Consider the following 26,828-nt stretch of genomic DNA (forward strand, 5'->3'; position numbering starts at 1 on the left):
TTTTCCTTTTCCGTCCTAATAAACTGTCTTTATCTCAACCCACAATCTTTTACTTTTTTTTTTCTTCCCAATTCTCTCCCCCATCCTGCTTTTGGTGGAAAGGGTGAGCGAACGGCTGAGAGGTGTTTAGCTGCCTGCTGGATTAAACCACAACACTCTTCCTGAATATTAGAAACTTAAATTGTTTATTAGTGAAAATGCTGTGTAGTCTGTCTATTTGTTTGTCAGTTGAGTCATTGAACAACTATACAATATCAGCATCTTCACTTTGTGCGGAATTAAAATATTTATTTTGATTAACGAATGAATGAATTTGACAGTTATTACATGCACATAGGAATATATAAAGAATTATATGAAAAAAAGAATGGGCTATGCTGCTTAATAATAACTCCTCTTAAAACATCATCTTTTTCCAGATTTGTATTATGGTGGAGAAGCTTTCTCTGTAGAACAGCCACAGTCTTTTACTTGTCCTTATTGTGGAAAGATGGGTTATACAGAAACATCTCTTCAAGAACATGTTGCTTCTGAACATGCAGAAACATCAACAGAGGTGGTAAGCTGCTTCAGCATTTTTTTTATTACAGTGAAAGCATATGAAAATTTCTCATCTAGAAATTGAATATATTTTTTTCCTTGAAGTGTTTGTTCATTTAAATGCTGAGTGGGGAGGTATGTACCTGTATTTGAGAGATGGGAATGTTTTATTAAGGTTTTTTGTAGTTAGTGAGTACACTCAACAAAATGTTTCATTTCAGTTAGGTACATGGAAAATGATTAAGTCACCATTGAGTTGTGCGCCTCTGTTACTTTTGTTTTTTAACTGGGCAACTTCTAATGTTGTAGTAGCATAGTACTAAATATTTTATTTACACGTAGCTTCTGCCTCTATGAATATTAGTGCCCATGCCGTTATATTCTGACTATAGGGTGAGTATAGCAGAGAATCATTGACTTCAGAACTTTAATGCTAATGTTAAATTAGCCCAACAGTGTTCTGTTAGTTTGTTTTGTTTGAAAACAAACAAAAATCCAGAAAGCATTTCCTGAAAATCAGTGGAGGTATTGGAAGTTTCCTACATCTTACTGGTATTCTAATATAGTGAGATTGATCACGTAAGAGAGGAAGAAACTACACTATTTAGTTGGCTTGATATTAAGGCTGCCCTTTTTGGAGCTTATTTACTATATGTTTGGCAATATTTAGAATGTTCTCATGGTTATTCTATATAGCAGTGTCTCTCCATTCACATGTAGTTGCCTAGCTGTCAATCTGGCACACAATGTCCTATAGGTCTATAGTTATGTCAGATGTCAGCCTTCTTTAGTTGGAGATAGAGAAAGGTATGCAGCTAATCTGTTGATCTGTTTTTTTTTTAAAAAAAACTTTTGAAATCTGGTATATTTGTGCATCATAACTTGTTTTTCTGTTAGGATTATTACTGTTGTTTCCCTCTACCACCAGCATTAAAACAGATGGCATGTTTAAGAATATGCTTCATGAAATATTTCTGTTTACAGTCCACTATCTGAGGTATCAGTGCCTGACAACTTAGTTGGAGTAGAAGAATGTGGCTAAGCAGCTAACAATCTCTTTGTTGGGGTAGCTAATATCATATTTGAGATGTATAACCTCAGATTCTAAAATATTATCACAGATTCCTTTCTGGAAAGGCCTGTTGATAGAAAAAGTTACACATGTAGGTGCCTTTGAAATTCTGATCTATGTGTAAGTGTTAAAATATATATACTTCATTTTGAAAATAGTTAAGGCTAAAATGGCCTTATCTTTTCTACCTCACCACCCCTCCAACAGTAGTAATTGGTGCAAAGCGATTATACACCATACAATAAAGGAAGAATTGTTCTGCTTCTGTTTTTGTTGGTAATCATTTTAATCTCTTCTAATTTTTATATCTAGATATCACTGTTGCTTGAGCCAAAAGGTCTGAAATTTTTCGAAAGTGTGAGATGACTTTGCACTTGGTTTTGATGCTATTTGAAATGGTTTATTATCAGACTTCATTACAGTTTTAAGAAACTACATACTTGCACTGCTTAGTGTTCAGTCTACTTTATTTTTAGAAAAATCTGTAGCCCTGTTTTTAGATTTCTCTTTTTGGTATGGGGGTATGTTTTGTATTTATTCTTAAAGCTTGCTTCGCTAATTTAAGTTATGTATGTTGGCAATCCTAGGTTAAATTCTTGATCATGAAGTTTTGGCATGTTTCCACCAGTGGAGGTTATTGCAGAGGAGGATATAGAATCATAGAATGCTTTATATTGGAAGAGATTTTAAAGATCACCTAATTTCAACCTCCCTGCCATGGGCAGGGACACCTTAGATCAGGTTGCTAAAAGCCCCATCCAACCTGGCCTTAAACACTTCCAGAGATGAGACATCCACAATTTCTCTGGGCAACCTGTTCCAGTGCCTCACCACCCTCAGAGTAAAGAATTTCTTCCTTATATCTAATCTAAACCTACCCTCTTTTAGTTTCAAGCCGTTACTCCTTGTCCTATCACTACACTCCCCGACAAAGAGTCCCTTTCCAGCTTTCTTCTAGGCCCCCTTTAGGTACTGGAAGGCCACTATAAGGTTTCCTCAGAGCCTTCTCTTCTCCAGGCTGAACAACCCCAACTCCTTCAGCCTGTCTTCATAGGAGAGGTGTTCCAGCCCTCTGATCATCTTCGTGACCCTCCCCTGAACTTGTTCTAATAGGTCCATGTCCTTCTTACATTTGGGCACCCCAGAGCTGGATGCAGTGGTCCAGGTGGGGTCTCACAAGAGCGGAGTAGAGGGGGAGAATCATCTCCTCTGACCTGCTAGCCATGCTTCTTTTGATGCAGCCCAGGTTGCAAGCCAGGTTGGCTTTCTGGGCTTGTGGTGTTTTTGCCCGACTTCCTCTTTCTTGGGATGTATCGCTCCTGAGCTTGGAGGAGGTGATCACAGAATCACAGAATCACAGAATTTCTAGGTTGGAAGAGACCTCAAGATCATCGAGTCCAACCTCTACCTAATGCTAACAATCTCCACTAAACCATATCCCTAAGCTCTACGTCTAAACGTCTTTTAAAGACTTCCAGGGATGGTGACTCCACCACTTCCCTGGGAAGCCTGTTCCAGTGTCCAACAACCCTTTCGGTAAAGAAGTTCTTCCTAACATCTAACCTAAAACTCCCCTGGCGCAACTTAAGCCCATTCCCCCTCGTCCTGTCACCAGGCACGTGGGAGAACAGGCCAACCCCCACCTCACTACAGCCTCCTTTGAGGTACCTGTAGAGAGCAATAAGGTCGCCCCTGAGCCTCCTTTTCTCGAGGCTGAACAAGCCCAGCTCCCTCAGCCGCTCCTCGTAGGACTTGTTCTCCAGGCCCCTCACCAGCTTTGTCGCCCTTCTCTGGACTCGCTCGAGCACCTCCATGTCCTTCTTGTAGCGAGGGGCCCAAAACTGAACACAGTACTCGAGGTGCGGCCTCACCAGAGCCGAGTACAGGGGGACAATCACCTCCCTAGCCCTGCTGGTCACACTGTTCCTGATACAAGCCAGGATGCCGTTGGCCTTCTTGGCCACCTGAGCACACTGCTGGCTCATATTCAGCCGACTATCAACCATCACTCCCAGGTCCTTCTCTGCCAGGCAGCTCTCCAACCACTCATCTCTCAGCCTGTAGCTCTGCTTGGGGTTATTGCGCCCCAGGTGCAGGACCCGGCACTTGGCCTTGTTAAACTTCATGCAGCTGACCTCAGCCCATCGGTGCAGCCTATCCAGATCCTCCTGCAAAGCCTTCCTACCCTCGAGCAGATCGACACACGCGCATAGCTTGGTGTCATCTGCAAACTTACTGAGGGTGCACTCAATGCCCTCGTCCAGATCATCGATGAAGATATTAAAGAGGACTGGCCCCAGCACCGAGCCCTGGGGGACACCACTAGTGACTGGCCTCCAACTGGACTTGGCTCCATTCACCACGACTCTTTGGGCCCGGCTATCCAGCCAGTTTCTAACCCAAAGAAGCGTGCGCCAGTCCAAGCCAAGAGCAGCCAGTTTCTTGAGGAGAATGCTGTGGGAAACAGTGTCAAAAGCCTTGCTGAAGTCAAGGTAGACCACATCCACAGCCTTTCCCTCATCCACCCAGCGCGTCACTTTGTCATAGAAGGAGATCAGGTTCGTCAAGCAGGACCTGCCTTTCATAAACCCATGCTGACTGGGCCTGATCGCCTGCTTGCCCTGCAAGTGCTGTGTGATGACTCTCAGGAGGATCTGCTCCATGAGCTTCCCTGGCACTGAGGTCAAACTGACAGGCCTGTAGTTTCCCGGGTCTGCCCTCCGGCCCTTCTTGTAGATGGGTGTCACGTTTGCTAGCCGCCAGTCAACTGGGACCTCCCCCGATAGCCAGGACTGCTGATAAATGATGGACAGTGGCTTGGCCAGCTCCTCTGCCAGTTCTCTCAGTACCCTTGGGTGGATCCCATCCGGCCCCATCGACTTGTGCACATCCAAGTGCCGTAGCAGGTCACCAACCAGTTCTTCGTGGATGGTGAGGGCCACATCCTGCTCCCCATCCCCTTCCACCAGCTCAGGGTACTGGGTATCCAGAGAACAACCGGTATTGCCGCTAAAGACTGAGGCAAAGAAGGCATTGAGCACCTCCGCCTTTTCCTCATCTCTTGTAACTAAGTTTCCCCCCGCATCCAGTAAAGGATGGAGATTCTCCTTAGTCCTCCTTTTTGTGTTGATGTATTTATAGAAACGTTTTTTGTTATCTTTAACAGCAGTTAAAGTTCCTTGAATATTAACCAGCTTTCTTGGGTCCTTCTCCCCTCCAGGGCTTTGTCCCATGTGACTATATCAAGCAGATCCCTGAAGAGGCCGAAGTCTGCTCTTCCAAATTCCAGGGTAGCAAGCTTGCTGTGCTCCCTCCTTGCTTCCCTCAGGAAAGCTTCCCTAAATTGCACCATTTCATGATCACTACAGCCAGGGCTGCCCTTGCACTTCACATGCCCTACCAGCCCCTCCTTGTTGGTGAGAATGAGGTCCAGCATAGCACCTCTCCTTGTTGGCAACAAGGACAGTGTCATCAATGCATTCCAGGAACCTCCTGGATTGCCTATGTCCTGCTGTGCTGTCCCTCAAACAGATATCATGATTCTTGAAGTCCCCCATGTGGTGGTTTTTACCTTGTTGGGCAGCTGAACTCCACCACAACCACTCTCTCACTCCCCCTCCTTAGAAGAAGAGGGAAAGAAGACAGTATGCTGGAAAGAAAAAAAAAAAAACTCACGGGTTGAGATAAGGATAATTTAATTGAAGGGAAAAGGAAAAGGGGAAAACAAACAAACAAACAAACAAAAAACAAACAAACAAACAAACAAAAAAAAACCACCACAAAACAGGCAAAGGCTGTGCGGAAGCACAGAGAGAGAGAAAAAAGAAATTACTCTCTACTTCCCATCAACAAGTAATGTTCAGCCATGTCCCAGGAAGCAGGGCCTCAATGCAAGTAGCAGTTGTTTGGGAGGACAGACGTTTTCATAACAAGAGTCCACCCCTCCCCTCTTCTTCCCTTTTCCACATTTATTGCTGAGTGTGACATCGTATGGTATGGAATATCCCTTTGGTTGGTTTAGGTCAGCTGCCCTGGTGTTTGTCCCCTTCCCATCTCTTGCCCACCCCCAGCCTGCTGGCTCTCAGGGGGTTGGAGGGAATCCTGATGTGGTGCCAGTATTGCTCAGCAATAGACAAAACACTAGTGTGATACCACTGCTGTTCTAGCTACAAGTGCAGAGCACAGTGCTGTATGGGCTTCAGCATGGAATATTAACTTCATCCCAGCCAGATCCAGCACACCCCACAAGAACCAGGGCTTGTGAATGTGAGGCTGCTTATATCCATCTATAGAGGGCCTCATCTGCTTGGTCTTCTTGGTCTTCAGGTGGCCTGTAGCAGACTCCCACTATAATGTCACCTGTCCCTGCCCTCTCTTTAATCCTGACACGTAAGCTCTGTCAGCTCCTCATCCATCCCATGCACTCTAGCTGCTCACTGACATAGAGGGTGATGCCCCCTCTTCATCTCCCCTGCCTGTTCTTCCTAAAGAGCCTGTATCCTTCCATTCCAACACTCCAGTCAAGGGAGCTGTCCCTCCACATCTCCTTAATGCCAATGAGGTCATAGTCTTGCAGGCATGCATACATCTTTAACTCCTGTAGTTTAAAGCCCTCTTCATCAGCTTGGCAAGACTATGACCAAAGATGTTCTTCCCCTTCTCTGATAGATGGACCCCATCTCAGCTCCCAGTAAACCAAGTTTCTCAAAGCAAGCCCCATAATCTCAGTAGCTGAACCCCTGTCTGTGGCACCAGTCCTGAAACCATCTGCTGATTTGCCAGATTCAACTGGCCCTTTCAACCCCCTCCCTTTTAACCAGCAGGACTGATGAAAAAACTACCTGCACTCCTGAGTCCTTTACTGCTGCTCCCAGGGCTCTGTAATCCCTCTTGACACTCTTCAGGTTGTTCCTGGCTGCATCATTGGTGCCCACGTGAAACAGCAGCAGTGGATAATAGTCCTTAGCCTGTACAAGGCTTGGCAGTCTTTTGGTAACACCCTTGATACAAGCCCCCAGTAAACAGCAGACTTCCCTTAAAAGCAGAACCAGGTCGGCAGATGAGTGCCTCTGTACCTCTCAGAAGAGAGTCTACTGCTACTATCACCTGTCACTTTTTCTTACTTGGACTAGTTGTTACATGGGGAGCAGACCTGTCTGTCTTACTCAGCTTCACAATTCCTTCCCCCCCAAAAGGGGTTTTTCCTTCTAAGTCCACAGAGGGGTGAAGCGGTTCTGTAAGGGCACCTCAGACTTTGGGGAAAGATTCTTCCTCCTGCTGGTCCTTGTTGCCAGCTTCCATCTTCCAGTATCATTGGCTGCCCTCCCTTCTGTGAGTACTGCTGAGGGAGTTTTGGTCTGTTTGAATACAAATCTATGTCTGTATTCGTGTTTGTGTTCAAATACTTTTTATGGTTGAAGAATGTATGATTATAGAAGGACATTCTGGGAACTCTTGCCTAGTTGTTTTTGCTGTAGGTTGCTATAAAAATGTGCATGCTTGAGGAAGAATATTCAGATCTTAATAAGTTGTAGAGAAATGACTTGTGATTTCCAACTTGTTTGTTCTGACCTCTAAGCTATTCTCACATTTTGACGAATTCTGTAGGAGAAGGAGGCCTGCTAGGGGTCTCATGTGAAGGAGTAGTAGTGGAGGTAAAATTGCTCCACCTATTTTAAGATTCAAAGGCTTCCTGGTCTTTCCTAAGAACATATGAACTACTGCTTATAGTTGTACTGGTTTTACCCTGCTGGGCAGCTTAAACTCCACCACAAACACTCTCTAACTATCTTCTCAGAAGAAGAGGGGGAAAAGAAAGTATGCTGGAAAGAAAAAAAAAATCCTATCAGTGAGCGATGTTGACAATGAAGCTTATCTGTTTCTAGTGGTTTTACCCAGCTTGGCAGTTAAGCTCCACCACAACTGCTCTCTCACGCCTCTTCCTTGAAGAGAAAGGGGGAGAAAATACGATGAAAAGGCCTCAGGGGCTGAGATAAGGACAGGGAGATCAACAAACTAAAAACACCTTCCCCCCATCCATCCTCTTCCACCTCCTCCCCTCAAGCGGTACAGGGGAATGGAGGAATGGGGGCTGCAGTCAGTCTATAGCACTTTGTCTCTACTGCTCCTTCACAGTCATTCTCTTCCCCTGCTCCAATGTGGGGTCCCTCCCACTGGATACAGCCTTTCCCGAACTGATTCTGCATGGGCTTCCCAAAGGCAGCAGCTCTTCTAGAACTGCTCAAACATGGGTCTGTACCACGGGGTCCATCCTTCAGTAGCAAGCTGCTCCAACATGGGCAGCAGCTCCTGCCAGATCACCTGCAAATGTGTGGGCTCCTCTCCCTGGGCTGCTCCAGCATCAATCAGCTCCGGCAGGGGCTTTCCACAGGCCGCAAGCTCCTTCAGGCCTGATCCTCCTGCTCCACCATGGGCTCCTCCGTGGGCTGCAGTGTGGAAATCTGATCCACCGTGGTACATCATGGGCTGCAGGGGAACAACCTGCTCCACCAGGGTCCTCTCCACAGCCCACAGGGGAACTACAGCTTTGGCACCCGGAGCACCTCCTTCTGCACTGACCTTGGTGTCTGCAGGGCTGGTTCTCACTCCTCGCTCTCCCAGCTGCTGTGGGGGAGGTTACAGCAATGGAAGCAGAGCAACTGGCAGCACAGAGGCAAACCCATCTGGGATGCTGCACTGGGGCAAGATATTGCTGCCCAGGTAGAGAACCTGGTAGTAAAAGTACACTGTGTAGATGCTCATGTGACCAAGAATGGGGCCACTGAAGAACATTGAAACAACTAGCAGGTGAATCAGGCTGCTAAGATTGAAGTGGCTCAGGTGGACCTGGACTGGCAACATAAGGGTGAATTATTTGTAGCTCGATGGGCCCATGACACCTCGGGCCATCAAGGCAGAGATGCAGCATACAGATGGGCTCGTGATCGAAGGGTGGACCTGACCATGGACACTATTGCACAGGTAAATCATGATTGTGAAACATGTGCTGCAATCAAGCAAGCCAAGCGGTTAAAGCCTCTTTGGTATGGAGGATGATGGCTGAAATATAAATATGGGGAGGCCTGGCAGATTGATTACATTACACTCCCTCAAACCCACAAAGGCAAGCGCTACATACTAACAATGGTGGAAGCAGCCACCAGGTGACTGGAAACATATCCTGTGCCCCATGCCAATGCCCAGAACACTACACTGGGCCTTGAAAAGCAAGTCCTATGGCGACATGGCACCCCAGAAAGAATAGAGTCAGACAATGGGACTCATTTCCCAAACAACCTTATAGACACTTGGGCCAAAGAACATGGTATTGAGTAGGTGTATCACATCCCCTATCATGCACCAGCCTCCGGGAAAGTTGAGTGATCCGGAAAGTTGGGTGTCCAGTGTGTACCTCAAGAGGATTTAAGACTGGGTGAGAATAGCCCATGAGTTGAATTGTTTTATGTTAATTATTATATAATACTCTGTACCATGATCATCTACCATGATTGCTATATGTCACTGTCTTATTAATGGTATCACTGTAACAGCCACGCAGATAATAATGAATGAATTTTGATAGAATTGGATAAGCACAGAGATGTGATGGAATGAGAACAAGCTTCAACGTGTGGCAATGCAACATCACACACCATCTCTTCTGCCCTGAAAGACTTCTATGACAGATGGAGCCCGAAGTCAGTCACGGACAATACAAATTCAGTGGACATTCTATATACCATAGATGAACATGGTGATTAATTGGAATGAATTGGAAAGGGTGTAACCTGAGCTTGACATAAATGGTATGGAATAAAGATTGGATATATGTCCAGGTTTTGGCTAGGATAGAGTTAATTTTCCTCCTGGTAGCTGTTAGCATGCTGTTTTGGATTAGGATGAGAAGAGTGTTGATACCATGCTGATGTTTTAATTGTTTCATAGCAGTGCTTCCACTAAGCCAGGGAGCTTCTTGCTCTGTCCTGACAGCGGGCAGGCTAGGGGTGCAGCAGGAGCTGGGAGGGGATAGACCCAGGACAGCTGACCCAAACTGGCCAAAGGGGTATTCCATACCATCTGATGTCATGCTGAACAATATATAGGGGTGGCTAGGTGGGGGATGGGGGGGGCGGCTGCTCGGGGATAGCCTGGGCTTCGTTCAGCGGATGGTGATAATTGCATTGTGCATCACTTGTTTCATACACATTATTATTAGTAGTACTTTTATTATTATTATTTTCCTGTCTTAAAAAACTGTCTCTATCTCAACCCACAGGCTTCACTTTCCTGTTTCTCTCCCCCACCCCAGAGCGGGAGGGGGGAGGATGAGCGAACGGCTGTGTGGTGCATAGCTGCCAGCCAGGTTAAACTACACCAGCTTCTAACACTCTGACAGGCTTGGCGCCGTGACAACATACCTGAGGAGCCTGTTCCAGTGCGCAACCACCCTCTCAGTGAAGAACCTCTTCCTGATATCCAGCCTGAACCTCCCCTGTCGCAGCTTGACTCCATTCCCTTGGGTCCTATCATGGGTCACCAGAGAGAATAGATTGGAGCCTGCCACTCTGCTCCCCCTTGTGAGGAAGATGTAGACCGTGATGAGGTCTCCCCTCAGCATCCTCTTTTCCAGCCTGAACAGGCCAAGTGACCTCAGCTGCTCCTCGTACATCTTCCCCTCTAGGCCCTTCACCATCTTCGTCACCCTCCTCTGGACACTCTCCAATAGTTTCACATCCTTTTTGTACTGTGGTGCCCAGAACTGCACACAGTACTCGAGGTGAGGCCGCACCAGTGCAGAGTAGAGCGGGACAATCAGATCCCTCGACTGACTAGCAATGCCGTGCTTGACTTACCCCAGGATACGGTTGGCCCTCCTGGCTGCCAGGGCACACTGCTGGCTCATATTCAGCTTGCTATCAACCACAACCCTCAGATCCCTCTCTGCGGGGCTGCTTTCTAGCGTCTCGTCGCCCAGCCTGTACATATAGCCAGGGTTGCCCCATCCCAGGTGCAGGACCTGGCACTTGCTCCTGTTAAACTTCATGCGGTTGGTGATTGCCCAGCTCTCCAATCTGTCCAGATCTCTCTTCAAGGCCTTTCCATGCTCAGCAGAGTCAACAACTCCTCCAGGTTTAGTGTTATCAGCAAATTTGCTCAAAACACCTTCTAGTCCTACATCCAAATCATTTATAAAGACATTGAAGAGGAGTGGCCCTAAAATGGAGCCCTGGGGGACCCCACTAGTGACCTTCCGCCAGTCTGATGTGGCGCCATTTACTACAACCCTTTGAGCCCTGTCCGTCAGCCAATTTGCTCACCCATCATATGATGTTTTTGTTTAGCTGTACGCTGGACATTTTGTCCAGTAGGATCATATGAGAAACTGTGTCAAAAGCTTTACGGAAATTCAGAAAATCAGAACAGCTGGTTTCCCTTGATCAATTAGATGGGTGATCTTATCATAAATGGAAATCAAATTTGTTAGGCAGGACCTACCCCTCGTGAACCCATGTTGGCTGGGACCTTGACTGCATTGTCTCCCAGGTGCGCTTCAATAACTTCAAGGATTATCTTCTCCATAATTTTACCAGGCACTGACATGAGACTGACAGGCCTGTAGTTACCAGGGTCTTCTTTCTTGCCCTTCTTGAAAATTGGCAAAAAACATTTGCCACCTTCCAGTCTACTGGGACCTCTCCAGATTCCCAAGACTGTTGACAAATAATTGAGAGAGGTCCCGCGATGACGTTAGCCAGCTCTCTAAGCTCCCTGGGAAGAAACTCATCAGGACCCATAGACTTGTATGGATCCAGGTGGAGCAGTAGATCCCACACACATTCAGGGTTGGTTGGGAGTTTATCGCTCGCACTGTCACAGTTGTCCGGCTCAGGGCACCCGGGGTCCCAAAGCCTATCATTGGCATTGAAGATAGAGGCAAAGAAGGCATTAAATGTCTCTGCTTTGCCCATGTCCTTGTTCGTGAGTTGACCTTCCCCTTCAAGTAGTGGACCTATGTTTTCTCTGGTCCTCCTTTTTCTATTCACATATTTAAAAAAAAACCTTTTCATTGTCTCCCACAGACCCGGCAAGCTTCAACTCTAATTGGGCTTTGGCCACACAAATTTTCTCCCTGCAAAGGCAAACAGTGTCCCTGTAGTCCTTCCATGTTGCCTGACCCTGCTTCCAGCAGCCATACACTTTCTTTTTATGCCCAAGCTCCAGAAGACCCGTGGTCAGCCAAGCCAGCTGTCTGCCCCGCCTGCCTGACTTCCAATATTTTGGAATTGCCTGATCCTGTGCTTTTAGGAGGCAGTGCTTAAAGACTAACCAGCACTGATGGACACCAATGCCTTCAAAAGCAGTTTCCCAGGGGATCTTGCTAACTAGTTCCCTGAGCAGCCTGAAGTCTGCTCTCCCCATATCCAGGGCTGAAGTTGTGGTGGCAGTTTTCTTCCTGTCACCAAAACTTTTAAACTCAACTGCTTCATGGTCACCATGACCAAGACGGTCGCCAATTGACACATCCCCCACAAGACCCTCTCTGTTCTCCAGCAACAGATCTAGGAGGGCACCTTTCTTAGTTGGATCCCTTAGCACCTGTACTAAGAAGTTATTATCGAGGTGCTTTAGGAACCTCCTGGACCTGCTTATGTCGGCTGTGTGATATTCCCAGTTAACGTCTGGCAAGTTGAAGTTCCCCATAAGGACAAAGGCAGCTGATCTTTAGGTATCGCTTAGTTCCTCAAAGAATAATTAATCGGTGTCATCATCCTGGCTGGGTGGTCTGTAATAGACTCCCATGATGACATCCCCTTCATTTGTTTGTCCCTTAATCCTTACCCAAATACTCTCAACTTTGCCATTGCCAACTGCAGTCTCCACACAGTCCAGCCCCTCCTTTACATACAGCACCACCCCACCGCTTCACCTGCCCTGCCTATCCCTACTGAGGAGCCTGTAACCATCTGTTGTGACATACCAGTCACAGGACTCATCCCACCAGGTTTCACTTATGCCAATGATATTGTAGCTCTGGGACTGGGCCAATATTTCTAGCTCATCCAGTTCATTTCTCATACTGTGTGTGTTGGTGTAGAAGCACTTCAAATGTGCCTCATTGTACACAGCACCTTGTGGAGCAGACCAAAAGACCCCACCAGCACACAGTCCCTCTGATTCTGGCATGCCATCTCTTAGCTTATCACCGGCTTTAGGGTTTTATCCCTTTCCCCCTTCAACTCTAGTTTAAAGCCACATCTATCAGCCCTGCCAACTCCTAAGCAAAAATCCTTTTCCCCCCTGTGAGAGAGGCACATCCCATTTGGTTCCAGCAGGCCTGGTGTTGCATAGACCTTCCCATAATCAAGAAACCCAAAGTTCTTCTGGTTGCACCAGCCTTGAAGACACATGTTAATAAGACGAGTCTGCTTGTCAACATTGATCCCTCCTATCAGAAAGACAGAGGCAAACACAGCCCGTGCCCCTGATCCTTTAACCAGTCGCCCCAAAGCCCTAAAGTCCCTTTTGATTGTTCTCGAACTTCTCGTTGCTACCTCGTCATTACCAGCCTGAAAAAACAGTAGCGGGTAGTAGTCGGTGGGCCGTACCATGCGAGTGACTTTCCTGGCAATGTCTCTTACCTGAGCCCCAGGGAAGCAGCAGATTTCCCTGTGAGTTGGGTCCAGACGGCAAATCGGGCCCTCTGTCCCTTTCAGAAGGGAGTCCCCTATGACGATAACCCTTCTTTCTTTCTTGATAGAAGGGGGCTAGGTTGCCTTGCCTTAGGCACCCCTTCCAACTGGGATGGGCTTTCATCTACATCGTCATTTGCTTGACTGTCAAGTTCTAGAGCCTCATACTTGTTGCGTAATGGTAGCTGTGAAGGTGATTCACAGAATCACAGAATCACAGAATTTCTAGGTTGGAAGAGACCTCAAGGTCATCGAGTCCAACCTCCAACCTAACGCTAACAGCCCTCCACTAAACCATATCCCTAAGCTCTACATCTAAACGTCTTTTGAAGACTTCCAGGGATGGTGACTCCACCACTTCCCTGGGCAGCCTGTTCCAGTGCCTCACAACCCTTTCAGTGAAGAAGTTCTTCCTAACATCTAACCTAAAACTCCCCTGGCTCAACTTAAGCCCATTCCCCCTCGTCCTGTCACCAGGCACGTGGGAGAACAGGCCAACCCCCACCTCGCTACAGCCTCCCTTGAGGTACCTAAAAAGAGCGATAAGGTCACCCCTGAGCTTCCTCTTCTCCAGGCTGAACAAGCCCAGCTCCCTCAGCCGCTCCTCGTAGGACTTGTTCTCCAGGCCCCTCACCAGCTTCGTCGCCCTTCTCTGCACCCGCTCAAGCACCTCGATGTCCTTCTTGTAGCGAGGGGCCCAAAACTGAACACAGTACTCGAGGTGCGGCCTCACCAGAGCTGAGTACAGGGTATTCCATACCATATAAAGTCATGCTGAGCAATTAATATGGAGTGGCTGGCCAGTGCGGGTGGGACTGCTGCTCAGGGATAGGATGGGCTTCCGGGATGCTGCTCAGGGATGGGATGGGTTGGAGTGGCCGTTGGGCCTGTCACAGGACTTGGAGTGGCTGCAGGGTCTGTCACTTGGGTTATAGTGGTATTGACTGCAGCTCAGTAAGCATAGGGCAAGCCCCAGCACACTGCAGTGATTTGTGTATCTCTGGAATTGCTAGGGTGATGACACACCTTTTTCAAGCATTCTACCAGTTTTTTAGGATTTTGTGGTTTTTCAGGGGTGAATTTCCAAGGCACTGGAGGTGCCCACTGCTCTAGATGCCTGCCCATATCCTTCCACACTCCCTGCCACTCACAACTATCCCGCCTCAGGACAGATCTCTGGATGGCATTCCTAAGTAGTTGTTTAACCTTAAACAAAATCTAAAGTATATTCATGAGTAATAACAATAAGAACATGCTGGTCTGAACATCCCAAGGATATTCAAAGTCTTGAAAAGCTATTGTAACTCGCCTGGAGGAGAAGAAGGGGGTAAAGGAGAAAGGGAGGGTGAATGAGTGGGAAAAAAACATCTCCCCCAGTCCCTTCTATAGATTGGCTCCCTGAAGAAAAAAGGTAAAAGGTGTAATTGTTAATAGTTTCTGAGATATGGTTTCCAAAGTATGGAGTTGACGGCAATGTTGAGTACAAATACCAGATTACTTTCATGACAGTAATTTTATCATATCATAAGCCAGAGTTATACAGTACAGTAAAATAATAACCTTAAACCAGCCCCCAGAAAGGATAAGCAGCACGACAAGGAACGCATACAGTAAGTAATGTGCTATATAACTCAATTTGCAAAACAGGCACAGCAGACCTGAGATCAAAAAAATCAGTATTGTGATGAGCAACTATTAAACTGATCTAACACTTATAAGAATTTTGTTTTAACACGCTCTGGTCAGATCTGTCGTTATCTCAATCCTTCATGCCCCACGTTCAGTGCCAAAAGGACTGTTGTGTTTTAACCCATCTGGCAGCTAAGCACCACACAGCTGTTTGCTCACCCTCCCCCCCAAAGTGGAATGGAGGAGAGAATCAGGAAAATGAAGCCTGTGGGTTGAGATAAAGACAGTTTGTTAGGACAGAAAACAAAGGAAAATAAAAATAATGAAGATAATAGTACTACTACTAATAATGTGTACAAACAAGTGATGCACAATGCAATTGCTCACCACCCGCTGACCGATGCCCAGCCTATCCCCGAGCAGCTGGTCCCCTCACCCCAGCGAGCCACCTGTATTGGGTCTGGCTGGGATGTTAACTTTCCCTGCAGCAGCCCATACAGTGCTGTGCTCTGCACTTGTAGCTAGAACAGCAGTGTTATCACACCAATGTTGTGTCTGCTGCTGAGCAGTGCTGGCACAGCATCAGGATTCTCTCTAAACCCTCCTAGGGTGTGGGCAAAAAAGTGAGAAAGAAACATCACCAGGGCAGCTGGCCTAAACCTACCAAAGGGATATTCCATACTATATGATGTCACACTCACCAATAAAGGGTGGAAACAGGAAGAAGAGGGGAGGGGTGGGCTCTCGTTGTGAAAACGTCGGTCCTCCTCCCGAACACCGGCTACGTGCGTTGAGGCCCTGCTTCAAGGACGTGGTCAAGCATCACTTCCACACAGCCTTTACTTGTTTTTTGTTTGTTTGTTTGTTTTTGCTTGTTCGTTTTTTTTTTTTTTTCTTTTCTTTATTTTCCCCTCCCTTTTCCCCTTTCCCTTTTTTCCCTTTAGTTAAATTGTTTAATTAGTAATAATCTTTCCTTAATATTTTTTTCCCTTTAATTAAATTATCCTTATCTCAATCTGTGAGTTCTTATTTCCTTTACTTCTTCCCCTCCTCTTCTGTGGAGGGGGAGTTAGAGAGCAGTTGTGGTGGAGTTCAGCTGCCTAGCAGGGTAAAACCACCACAACTCCCCCTATCAATTGCTCAGCATGATGTCAGATGGTATGGAATACCCCTTTTGCCAGTTTGGGTCAGCTGTCCTGGTTTTGTCCCCTCCCAGCTCCTGCTGCATCCCCCAGCCTGTCCACTGACATAGTGAGAAGCTGAAAAGTCCTTGGCTTAGTGTAAGCACTGCTCTGCAACAATTAAAACATCAGCATGGTATTATTCTCATTCTAAATCCCAAACACAGCACCCCCCTACCAGCTACTAGGAGGAAAATTAACTCTGTCCTAGCTGAAACCAGGACAACCTGCTACAGAGGCTTCTGGTAGCATAGCTATATTATGCATGAGTGTGGTCTGCATCCCTTCACTATGAGCAGAAGCTGCTATCCTATCAGTGACACTAGGTAAGGCACACTTCATTGATAACTTCTTATGCTGGCTGAGAGAAATCAAAGTGGACAAAAATTGTGCAATTAGAGACAGCTGGAGCTGCAGCACTTCCAAGCCTCACAACTCTGAAACTTTCATGTCAGACAGCAGGAATGGGACTGGGATTTAGCAGGGGAAAAAGTAGATTTGGGACATAGAGAAGAAAGGAGGTAATCTAGATAAAGGACAAAGCAAACTAGTTAACAGAGACAAATATACCATTTTTTCTATTTTTTTCTACAATTTAAAAATATTTGGAAAACTATACCTTTTGTAATAGTATAGCATTTAGGTTGCTGCAGCTCTAGGAAATTAATTCCAGACAGCTGGTTTAGTTTTGCCAATGACTAAAACCAAACAGGACTTTTTGTACTGAGACAGTCTTTCTCCACATTTTTTTTTGCAGTGATGTTGAGATACTCTAGTGTGCCGTATGCAGTGAAATAAGGATCCTTCAGTTCCCTAAATTTTATAACACTTATGAAATGGTATCCTCTGATTCTGGTATAAAACCTACAGCACTGAGGAGAACAAAAAAGAATGCAGACTGCATTGTATGTTGACTTACTAACTGATGGACATTTCCATGATCAACCATGGGAATTGAACAACAGGTGAAGGAAAAAAAAAAGTCAGATCTGGTCTTTTAATCTTTTAAAGGAAATGCACAGTCATGGACTGGTGACTCTCCCTTTCTTGGGGATCCCATAGCTGTAGCCTATTGTTGCAGACAAAGATCCTGGATTGCAATTCCGACTTTTTGATAGTTTCCAGGATGTGTACTGAGTGGGCTACTAACTAAAAGATTAACCACTTCACTGCTAAATATGCACTATGAAATTCTCAACCAAACTTTTAGTATCAAATAGTTTTTGGTGTGGTACTATCATGTTCTTTTATTCTTCCAGGTTAACCTGTCTTTCAAAAATATGCAGTACTGTGCATTTTGATAAAATTACACTTCCCTGATGAAAGCAGTGTTTAAAGTTCAGGTAGCAAGTTAACAGATTTAAAAGCACTTTTTTGTGGAGTGGGGGTGGGGACACATGAGAAATTGTCAGAAATATAATTCAACAGTTTTCTGAAAGATAGGAGAAACACACAAATAGGCCTCAACAGAAGGCATCACTAACGCTGAAGTGAATTTGGTTCTTCCATTTGGGCTTCCATTCAGCTTCAAGGAGAATAAATGTGTACAGGCTTCTACCTACTATACATGGTGAGACATGGTATCATGGCCCTACCGCATTGAGCACTGTTGTTGTGAGGTGACCTTGGCAGGCTGCCTGGTGCCCACCACACCACTTTCTCCCTCCCTATCCTCAGAAGGACACGAATTAGAAAATGCAATGAAAAAAACTCATGGGTTGAGATAAGGACAGGGAAACCACTCACCAATTACAAGCAAAACTTCAGGCTGTTCAGGGAACTAGTCAGCAAGGTCCACTGGGAAGCTGCTTTTGAAGGCATTGGCATCCATCAGTGCTGGTCAGTCTTTAAGCACTGCCTCCTAAAAGCACAAGATCAGGCAATTCCAAAATATCGGAAGACAGGCAGGCGGGGCAGATGGCTGGCCTGGCTACCAAGGATCTTCTACTAGAGCTTAAGCGAAAAAAAAGAAAGTGTACAGCTGCTGGAAGGAGGGTCAGGCGACGAGGAAGGAATATAGGGATGCTGTTTGTGTTTCTAGGGAGAAAATTTGTGTGGCCAAAGCCCAACTAGAGTTGAAGCTGGCCAGGTCTGTGGGAGACAATAAAAAGTTTTTTTTTTTTTAAGATATGTGAACAGAAAAAGGAGAACCAAAGAAAACATAGGTCCGCTACCTGATGGGGAAGGTCTCTTCACAGACAAGGACATAGGCAAAGCAGAGACGTTTAATGCCTTCTTCACCTCTGTCTTCAGTGCTGATGATGGGCTTCGGAACCCTGGGTGCCCTGAGCTGGAGGACCATGATGGTGGGAATGATAAACTCTCAACCACCCCTGAATGTGTGTGGGATTTGCTGCTCCACCTGGATCCATACATGTCCATGGGTCTAGATGGGATTCATCCCAGGGTGCTTAAAGAGCTGGCTGACGTCATCGCGGGACCTCTCTCAATTATTTTTCAGTGGTCTTGCAGAGAGATCTGGACAGATTGGAGAGCTGGGCAATCACCAACCGCATGAAGTTTAACAGGAGCAAGTGCTAGGTCCTGCACCTGGGACGGGGCAACCCTGGCCATATGTACAGGCTGGGTGACGAGACGCTGGAGAGCAGCCCCACAGAGAGGGATCTGAGGGTTGTGGTTGACAGCAAGTTGAATATGAGCCAGCAGTGTGCCCTGGCAGCCAGGAGGGCCAACCGTATCCTGGGGTAAGTCAAGCACGGCATTGCTAGTCAGTCGAGGGAAGTGATTGTCCCACTCTACTCTGCGCTGGTCCGGCCTCACCTCGAGTACTGTGTGCAGTTCTGGGCACCACAGTACAAAAAGGATGTGAAACTGTTGGAGAGTGTCCAGAGGAGAGTGACGAAGATGGTGAAGGACCTAGAGGGGAAGATGTACGAGGAGCAGCTGAGGTCACTTGGTCTGTTCGGGCTGGAGAAGAGGATGCTGAGGGGTTATGTCATCATTGTCTACAACTTCCTTGCAAGGGAGAGTGGAGAGGCAGGTGACCTATTCTCTGTAATCACCAGTGATAGGACCCGCGGGAACTGTGTTAAGCTGAGGCAGGGGAGGTTTATGCTGGATATCAGGAAGAGGTTCTTCACCGAGAGGGTGGTCGCACACTAGAACAGGCTCCCCAGGTATGTAGTCACTGCACCAAGCCTGTCTGAATTTAAGAAGTGATTGAACTGTGCACTTAGTCACATGGTCTAAACTTTTGGTTAGACCTGTGCGGTGCCAGGCATTGGACTTGATGATCCTTCTGGGTCTCTTCCAACTGGGGATATTCTATGTTTCTATGATTCTATGATAAACATACTCCAGGGAGGGAACAGATAAGATTAGAATATAAAAGAGTGTTAGGAGTTAGTGTAAAAAGAAAGAGAAGGAAGAAAAAAAGAGAAGAAGAAGAAATTAGAGTGAGGAAAAAGGAAGAGCGGGGTGGGGTGGAGAAGAAATTGGAAACCCAGAAGAGACTGTGCACTTTCTCCTCCACCAAAAGAGGGATGCCTTTTTGGTAAGCTCTGCACCTTCACCCTTTGGTGAGGAATAGCTGGAATAGAATTTTGCTAGCACTGTTATCATATATTAGAACTATTGCAGTAAGTGTATTTATCAACAGCAGTTCTGAATCTATTATATCTCTTGCCTTATTAAATACATTCAACTTTGTGAAACTGTCTCAGGGAAAGTCCTTAGCAGGGTTCTGAAATAGGCAAATGATGGACTCTGATAAGTCCCCTTTAACATGACACTGATAAATGATGGAAAGCGGCTTGGTGAGCACTGATGAGCTCTCTTGGTGAGCTTCTTTTTGCTTAGGTTCCAGTGCTAACAGTTGTTGGGAAATATCAATCCCTAAGTACCGCACTTTCTGCTGAGTCACTTGGGCCTTCTTCTGGGATACTCTGTATCTGGCTATTCTTGGGTAATTTAACAGACGGAGAGTGAGTTGTACACAGTTTTCTTTGGTTTGAGCTCCTAACAACAAGTTGTCAACATATTGCAGCAGACTTCCTTCATTTAAACTCTGCCAGTTGTTTAAGTCCACAGCCAAGGCAGTCCCAAGTACCGCTGGACTATTCTTGAACCCCTAGGGTAGTACTGTCTAGCACATTTGAGTCTTTTTCCCAGTTGTGGGATTTTCTCACTCAAAAGGAAATGTAGTCTGACTATCTGGATATAAGGATATAGAAAATAAGATGCCTTTTAGCTCCAATACTGTGAAGTAGGTATCCTTTTAAGATAATGCTGTTAGGAGGGTGTATGGATTTGGTACCATGGGGTGTCTGTCTTCAGTTATCTTATTTATGGCTTGCAAATCTTGTACAAACCTGTACTCACTGCTATTTGGTTTCTTTACAGGTAGTATCAGGGTGTTAAAACTAAATTAGCATTTGCAGATCAACCCATTAAAAAAAATCTTGTCTATTAACAGCTCCAGCCACTTTCTCGCTGTGAACCTAATTTGATATTGTGGTACTGTCGTGGTTTTGGCTGGGATAGAGTTTTTTACTATTGATTTTCTTCATAGTAGCTTGTATGCTGCTGTGATTTGGATTTTTGATGAGAATAATGTTGATAACACACTGATGTTTTAGTTGTTGCAGAACAGTGCTTACAGTAAGTCAAGGACTTTTCAGCTTCTCACACGGCCCTGCCAGCAAGGGGCTGGGGGTGCACAAGAAGCTGGGAGGGGACATGGCCAGGACAGCTGATGCAGACCAGCCAAAGGGATTTTCCATGCCATATGACATCATGTTCAGCAATAGAACTGGGGTAAAGGAGGAGGAAGAGAAGATGTTTGGAGTGATGGAGTTTGTCTTCCCAAGAGACCATTACGCATGATGAGCCCTGCTTTGCTGGAGGTGGCTAAACATCTGCCTGCCAATGGGGAGTAGTGAATTAATTCCTTGTTTTGCTTTGCTTGCGCACAGCCTAGTAAACTGCCTTTATCTCAGCCCATGAGTTCCTCTGCACTTTATACCTTTCCTATTCTCTCCTGGTACTGGATTTATGTGTCAAGGGCTTGGTAGCAGGGGTGGCCTCGGTGAAAAGAGTCCAGAATCTGCCCCATGTCAGATAAGAGCCAGTTTCAGACGGCTCCAAAAAGGACCTGCTGCTGGCAAGAGCCGAGCCAATAAGTGACGTTGCTTGTGCCTCTGTGAGAGCAGATTTAAGAAAGGGAAAAAACTGCTGTGCAACAGCAGCTGGGAGAGCGAGGAGTGAGAACCAGCCCTGCAGACACCAAGGTCAGTGCAGAAGGAGGTGCTCCGGGTGCCAAAGCTGTAGTTCCCCTGTGGGCTGTGGAGAGGACCCTGGTGGAGCAGGTTGTTCCCCTGCAGCCCATGATGTACCACGGTGGATCAGATTTCCACACTGCAGCCCACGGAGGAGCCCATGGTGGAGCAGGAGGATCAGGCCTGAAGGAGCTTGCGGCCTGTGGAAAGCCCCTGCCAGAGCTGATTCTGGGCCGCAACAGCAGCCCAGGGAGAAGAGCCCACACATTTGCAGGTGATCTGGCAGGAGCTGCTGCCCATGGGGGATCCATGTTGGAGCAGCGTGCTACTGAAGGATGGACCCCGTGGTACAGACCCATGTTTGAGCAGTTCTTGAAGAGCTGCTGCCTGTGGGAAGACCTTGCAGGATCAGTTCGGGAAAGGCTGTATCCAGTGGGAGGGGACCCCACATTGGAGCAGGGGAAGAGAATGACTGTGAAGGAGCGGTGGAGTTGAAGCATTATGGACTGACTGCAACCCCCATTCCCTGTTCTCCTGTGCCACTGAGGGGTAGGACGTAAAAGAGGGTGGATGGTTGTCGTGTTAAGGGGTGTAGCTGATTAAATGATATGGGTCCAGTTGGATTCAGGGTACTGAACTATCATGGTCACAAATTCACCAGTAACGTAGCATGCCCTCACTCTAGTCGCATTCAATGAGAACTGTGAAACGGGCTCATAACACAGCACAAAAATCATACCTTTACCCTTTCTCTCTCCAATCTTTTGTGCAGCCTGACAATGGTTAATGCTTTCTACCACTTTCTCTTGATTTTTCCAAAATTTTTCAGCCCACTCCTTCCCCACCTGGGAAGGGGTCACATTTACATTTTTGCAGCAGTTTATCCATAGCAATCCTGCCGACTACGCCAATTTCTCTGTCTCATTAAGGGGAGTAGCCGATTAACCATTATGGGTCTGGTGGGATTCAGGGTACTGAACTATCACAGTCACAGATTCACCAATAATGTAGCACACCTTCACTCTTGTCACATCCAATAACTATCACAGCTAGGAACAATGCAATTAAGTGCAATTTATTACAGCAACAGGTACACAGGTTCTTTGGATTGCCGGGATAAATTCACTGTCTGCAAAAGCAAGCTAGCATGCATGAAATACACAGGTACACAGCCTGGCTATTAATGCGTTAAAAGGCACAAAGACTCTGTAGAGATTTCTAAGTTTCTGTGGAGACACCTCATATAACCAAGTGTTCAAGTTGTTTTGTTTTGTTTTAATACCCCATTTTAACCCCCCTTAAAGGATTAATCATCCATATTGTTTTACAACCTGTTGACCCCTGTCGATATTTGGGTTCCACTCAGGGTCTTTCTGAATTGGTACTAATTCTTCCACCTCTTCCTGTGGGCACCTCTGCCTTGCCTCCACGTGAGCTTTTTCCAGTTCTCCTTTTCTGTACAGTCAAAAAGGTGTTTAATAAAGCTCACATATCTCCCCAATTGGGGTTATGGGTAATCATGATGGTTTCTAACAGCTGTTACGTTACTGACGGATTATCCCTGTAGGGCCCAACAGACTGTTTCCAGTTTACCAAATCTGACCTGGTAAATGGAACGTGAACAAAACTAGGGTCTCCCTCTGGTCCTACTGTTGCAGGAGGAACAGCCGAAAACACGACAGCCTGACTTTTATAGCAAACTTAACAGGGGCAGATAGTGTCTCACACAAGATTATTGGTCAAAAGCACTCAGACAAACAACTGCAAGAAAACAACCCCCTTGTGATTAGCAGTCACGTAGACCTTGTCCTTGAAGCCAGCTGCTGGCAACAATATTTTTCTAAATTCCTCAATTGGGAGATGTGGGAACACTGTCATGGGAACTTCTCATAGTCGTCCTGGTAGCTTGGTCTGCTCAGCTGCAGCAAGCCATGGGATCTTTGCTGTTTCAAAAATCCCTCAACAGTCCTACCACCTGTTTTAGCCGAGTCTGGATGACTGTCGCCATCTGTCGTCGAGTATTACGCACTGCAGGGCTAAAGTTAGAATTGGGACCTAGAAGAGGCCTCTGGCGTTTCAGCTGAAGCTCTGGAGGTAAGGGAAACATCTGAGCCCCTTTCCATAGAGGAATAACATGGCGGTGGTGCTGAGGATACAAATAACAAAACCTCTTTCTGTTCTAAATCTGGATAAGTTGTCAGGGGTTTATCAATCCCCTTCCTCCCTTTTGTTTTGGCGCATGAACATAATACAGTCCTGCCACAATCCACATTCAGCCTGACTTTTCAGGCAATGACATAAAAGCACTGATATACACCAACTTATCCCATTTACTTCACGCCATCAAAGTAACATCAATTGCAATATTGTAATGTATTTCAAGGATTCATTCACTGGCCATTGTTCCCAATCATCTAATTTGTACTGAGGCTCTGATTACAATATTGCCTCATTTTACCCTTTGGAGTCACCACCAAATTTAGACCAGTTTTTAAGGATGCATCCCAAGGGGGAACAAGAGGGAATTTTAGACCGAACACATCCCATTTTCCCTTCAGTGGCTGCTCACATTTAACTTTGACTTTAACCAATCAGTCAACTAAGAGGGCTCACAGGTCTGTATCCCATTCTTGCTAAACCACAGCATCTGTGTGGGAGGCTGATGATCTTCTCTCCAAATATTCATGGGAAAGATATAAACTGTACTTACCAGTCCAGTGATTTCCCCCTTATCTCCAGACATTCAGTGAATTCCTTAAAGCATTGTGCCACTCACTGGCCCCAGACTTTTGGAGGGGTTGAGGGCAGACCTCCAATTGTAGTCCCAAAACTGTGAAAAAAAAACCAAGAAAACCTTGAAGAAAATAGGGAGGCCTGTAGCTTATGTAGTCTTTCTATAGCTTGTGAAGTCTCTTAGCTGAGAAAACGAGGAAAGAGAGAGACAGGTAGCCTTGAGCTAGCAGAAGCAAGGAAGATAAGGGATAAAAGGTAAAAAACAAAGAAAAAAGTAGCTCCACACTGACCTATAGTAACTTTTTGCTCATTAATGGTCATTAACATATTTAAACCACACCAATCTAAATGCTAATGTATGTTAATGTGGGATTTGGTGTTGCATCTCCCCCACCCCTGCTATTCCTCTGTAAAGCACAAACACAATGAAATCATCAGTGCACACTTGTTCTTTGTCATTCTTCCCCTCCAACAGCAATGTCGACAAGTTGGACTGGGCAATGCTACTTTTAGGGTCCAATCTAAGTTACCAAAACTGTTATCCCTAATAGGGAATACTATCCAGGGTACTGGATAACAGAGTACTGTCCAGGGATGGCTGAGGAGCGAGTTGAGAGTCTGTGGGTGAGAATTAAGGAGCAGGCTGGCATGGGGGATACTGTTGTGGGTGGCTGTTACAGGCCACCAGAACAGGATGAGGAAGTTGACGAGGCCTTCTACAGGCAGCTGATAGCAGCCTCGTAATTACAGGCCCTGGTTATCATGGGGGATTTTAACTACCCTGACATTTGCTGGAAAGCCTATTCAGCCAGCCATCTGCAGTCCAGCAGGTTCCTCGAGTGCACTGATGATAGATAGCTTCCTGATGCAAGTGGTAGATGTGCCAAGTAGGAGAGGAGTGCTGCTGGATCTTAGTCTCACTAACAAGGAGGGGCTGGTTGAAGCAGTGAAGGTTGAGGGCAGCCTTGGTTGCAGCGACCATGAGATGGTGGAGTTCAGGATCTCATGCGGCAGTGTGGTGCTTTTACCTTGCTAGGCAGCTGAACTTCACCACAACCGCTCTCTCACTCCCCCTCCTCAGAAGAGGAGGGGAAGAAGAAAAGGAAAGAAACAACTCACAGGTTGAGATAAGGATACATTAATTAAAGGGAAAAATATTATTAATTAAACAATTTAACTAAAGGGAGGTAAAGGAAAAAAGGAAAAAAAAAAAAAAAAAACAACAAGCAAAGACTGTGTGGAAGTGCAGAGGAAATAAATTAGTCTCTACTTCCCACAAACGAGTGATGCTTGGCCAAGTCCTTGAAGCAGGGCCTCAATGCACATAGCCGTTGTTTGGGAGGACAGACGTTTTCACAACGAGAGCCCACCCCTCCCCTCTTCTTCCTTTTTCCACCTTTTATTGCTGAGTGTGACATCATATGGTATGGAATATCCCTTTGGTTGGTTTAGGTCAGCTGCCCTGGTGATGTTCCTTTCTCATTTTTTTGCCCACCCCCAGCCTGCTGACTCTGGGAGGGTTAGAGAGAGCCCTGATGCTGTGCCAGCATTGCTCAGCATAAAACAAAACATTGGTGTGATACCACTGCTGTTCTAGCTACAAGTGCAGAGCACAGCACTGTATGGGCTGCTGCAGGGAAAGTTAACATCCCAGCCAGACCCAGTACAGGCAGGAGCAGAATACCGAGCCGAATTGCAGCCTTAGACTTCAGTAGGGCCGACTTTGGCCTTTTCAAGCATTTGCTAGGGGAAATCCCATGAGACAAGGTACTTGAAGGAAAAGGGGTCCAAGATAGGTGTTAGCATTCAAGGACTGCTTCTTCCGAGCTCAAGATCAGAGCATCCCAACAGGTAGGAAGTCATGAAAAAGAGGCAGGAGACCTTCATGGTCTCCCAACAGGGAATTGTTGGGCAAACTCAAGTGGAAGAGGAGATTCTACAGATCATGGAAGGAGGGACTGGCCACTTGGGAGGAATATAAGGCTGTTGTCAGAAGACGTAGGGAGGCAACTGGGAAAGCTAAGGCCTCCATAGAATTAAACCTTGCAAGAGGAGTCAGGGACAACAGAAAGGGCTTCTTCAAATACACTGCAGATAAAACTAACACTAGAGGCAGTGTGGGCCCACTAATGAATGAGGTGGGTGCCCTGGTGACAGAAGATATAGAGAAGGCAGAGTTACTGAATGCTGCCTTTGTCTCTGTCTATAATGCCAGAGGCTCTCCTGAGGAGCCCCGTACCCCTGAGGCCCCAGAGGAAGTTGGGGTAAAGGAGGAGTTTGCCTTGGTTGATGAGGGCTGGGTTAAGGACCAATTAAGCAAGCTGGACATCCACAAGTCCATGGGTCCTGATGGGATGCATCCGTGGGTGCTGAGGGAGCTGGAGGAAGTCATTGCTAGACCACTCTCCATCATCTTTGGTAAGTCGTGGGGAATGGGAGAGGTGCCTGAGGACTGGAGGAAAGCAAATGTCACTCCAGTCTTCAAAAAGGGCAAGAAGGAGGACCCGGGTAACTATAGACCGGTCAGCTTCACCTCCATCCCTGGTAAGGTGATGGAACAACTTATCCTTGGTGCTGTTTCTAGGCATATCACATGATGTGATTTGTCTTGATTTCAGATAGCCTTTGACACCGTCTCCCACAGCATCCTCGCAGCTAAACTGAGGAAGCGTGGTCTGGACGATTGGGTAGTGAGTGGGTAGTGAGGTGGACAGTAAACTGGCTGAAGGGAAGAAGCCAGAGGGTT

General features: G+C 46.3%; 1 protein-coding gene across 2 annotated transcripts in view; it reads left to right on the forward strand.

Moving 5' to 3' along the window:
• LOC116501391 (E3 ubiquitin-protein ligase KCMF1-like) overlaps nucleotides 1–26,828 on the forward strand; it is a 136,672-nt gene that overhangs the window by 87,002 nt on the left and 22,842 nt on the right. The window contains exon 3 of one of the 2 annotated variants that reach the window (XM_032206918.1): nucleotides 420–559. In XM_032206918.1, coding sequence (XP_032062809.1) covers nucleotides 420–559 — 140 coding nt within the window. The remainder of the gene's footprint in view (nucleotides 1–419; nucleotides 560–26,828) is intronic. The other variant, XM_032206919.1, reaches the window with a different exon arrangement.

This window comes from Aythya fuligula, chromosome W, assembly GCF_009819795.1.
Source record: "Aythya fuligula isolate bAytFul2 chromosome W, bAytFul2.pri, whole genome shotgun sequence".
Classification (NCBI taxonomy): Eukaryota; Metazoa; Chordata; class Aves; order Anseriformes; family Anatidae; genus Aythya; species Aythya fuligula.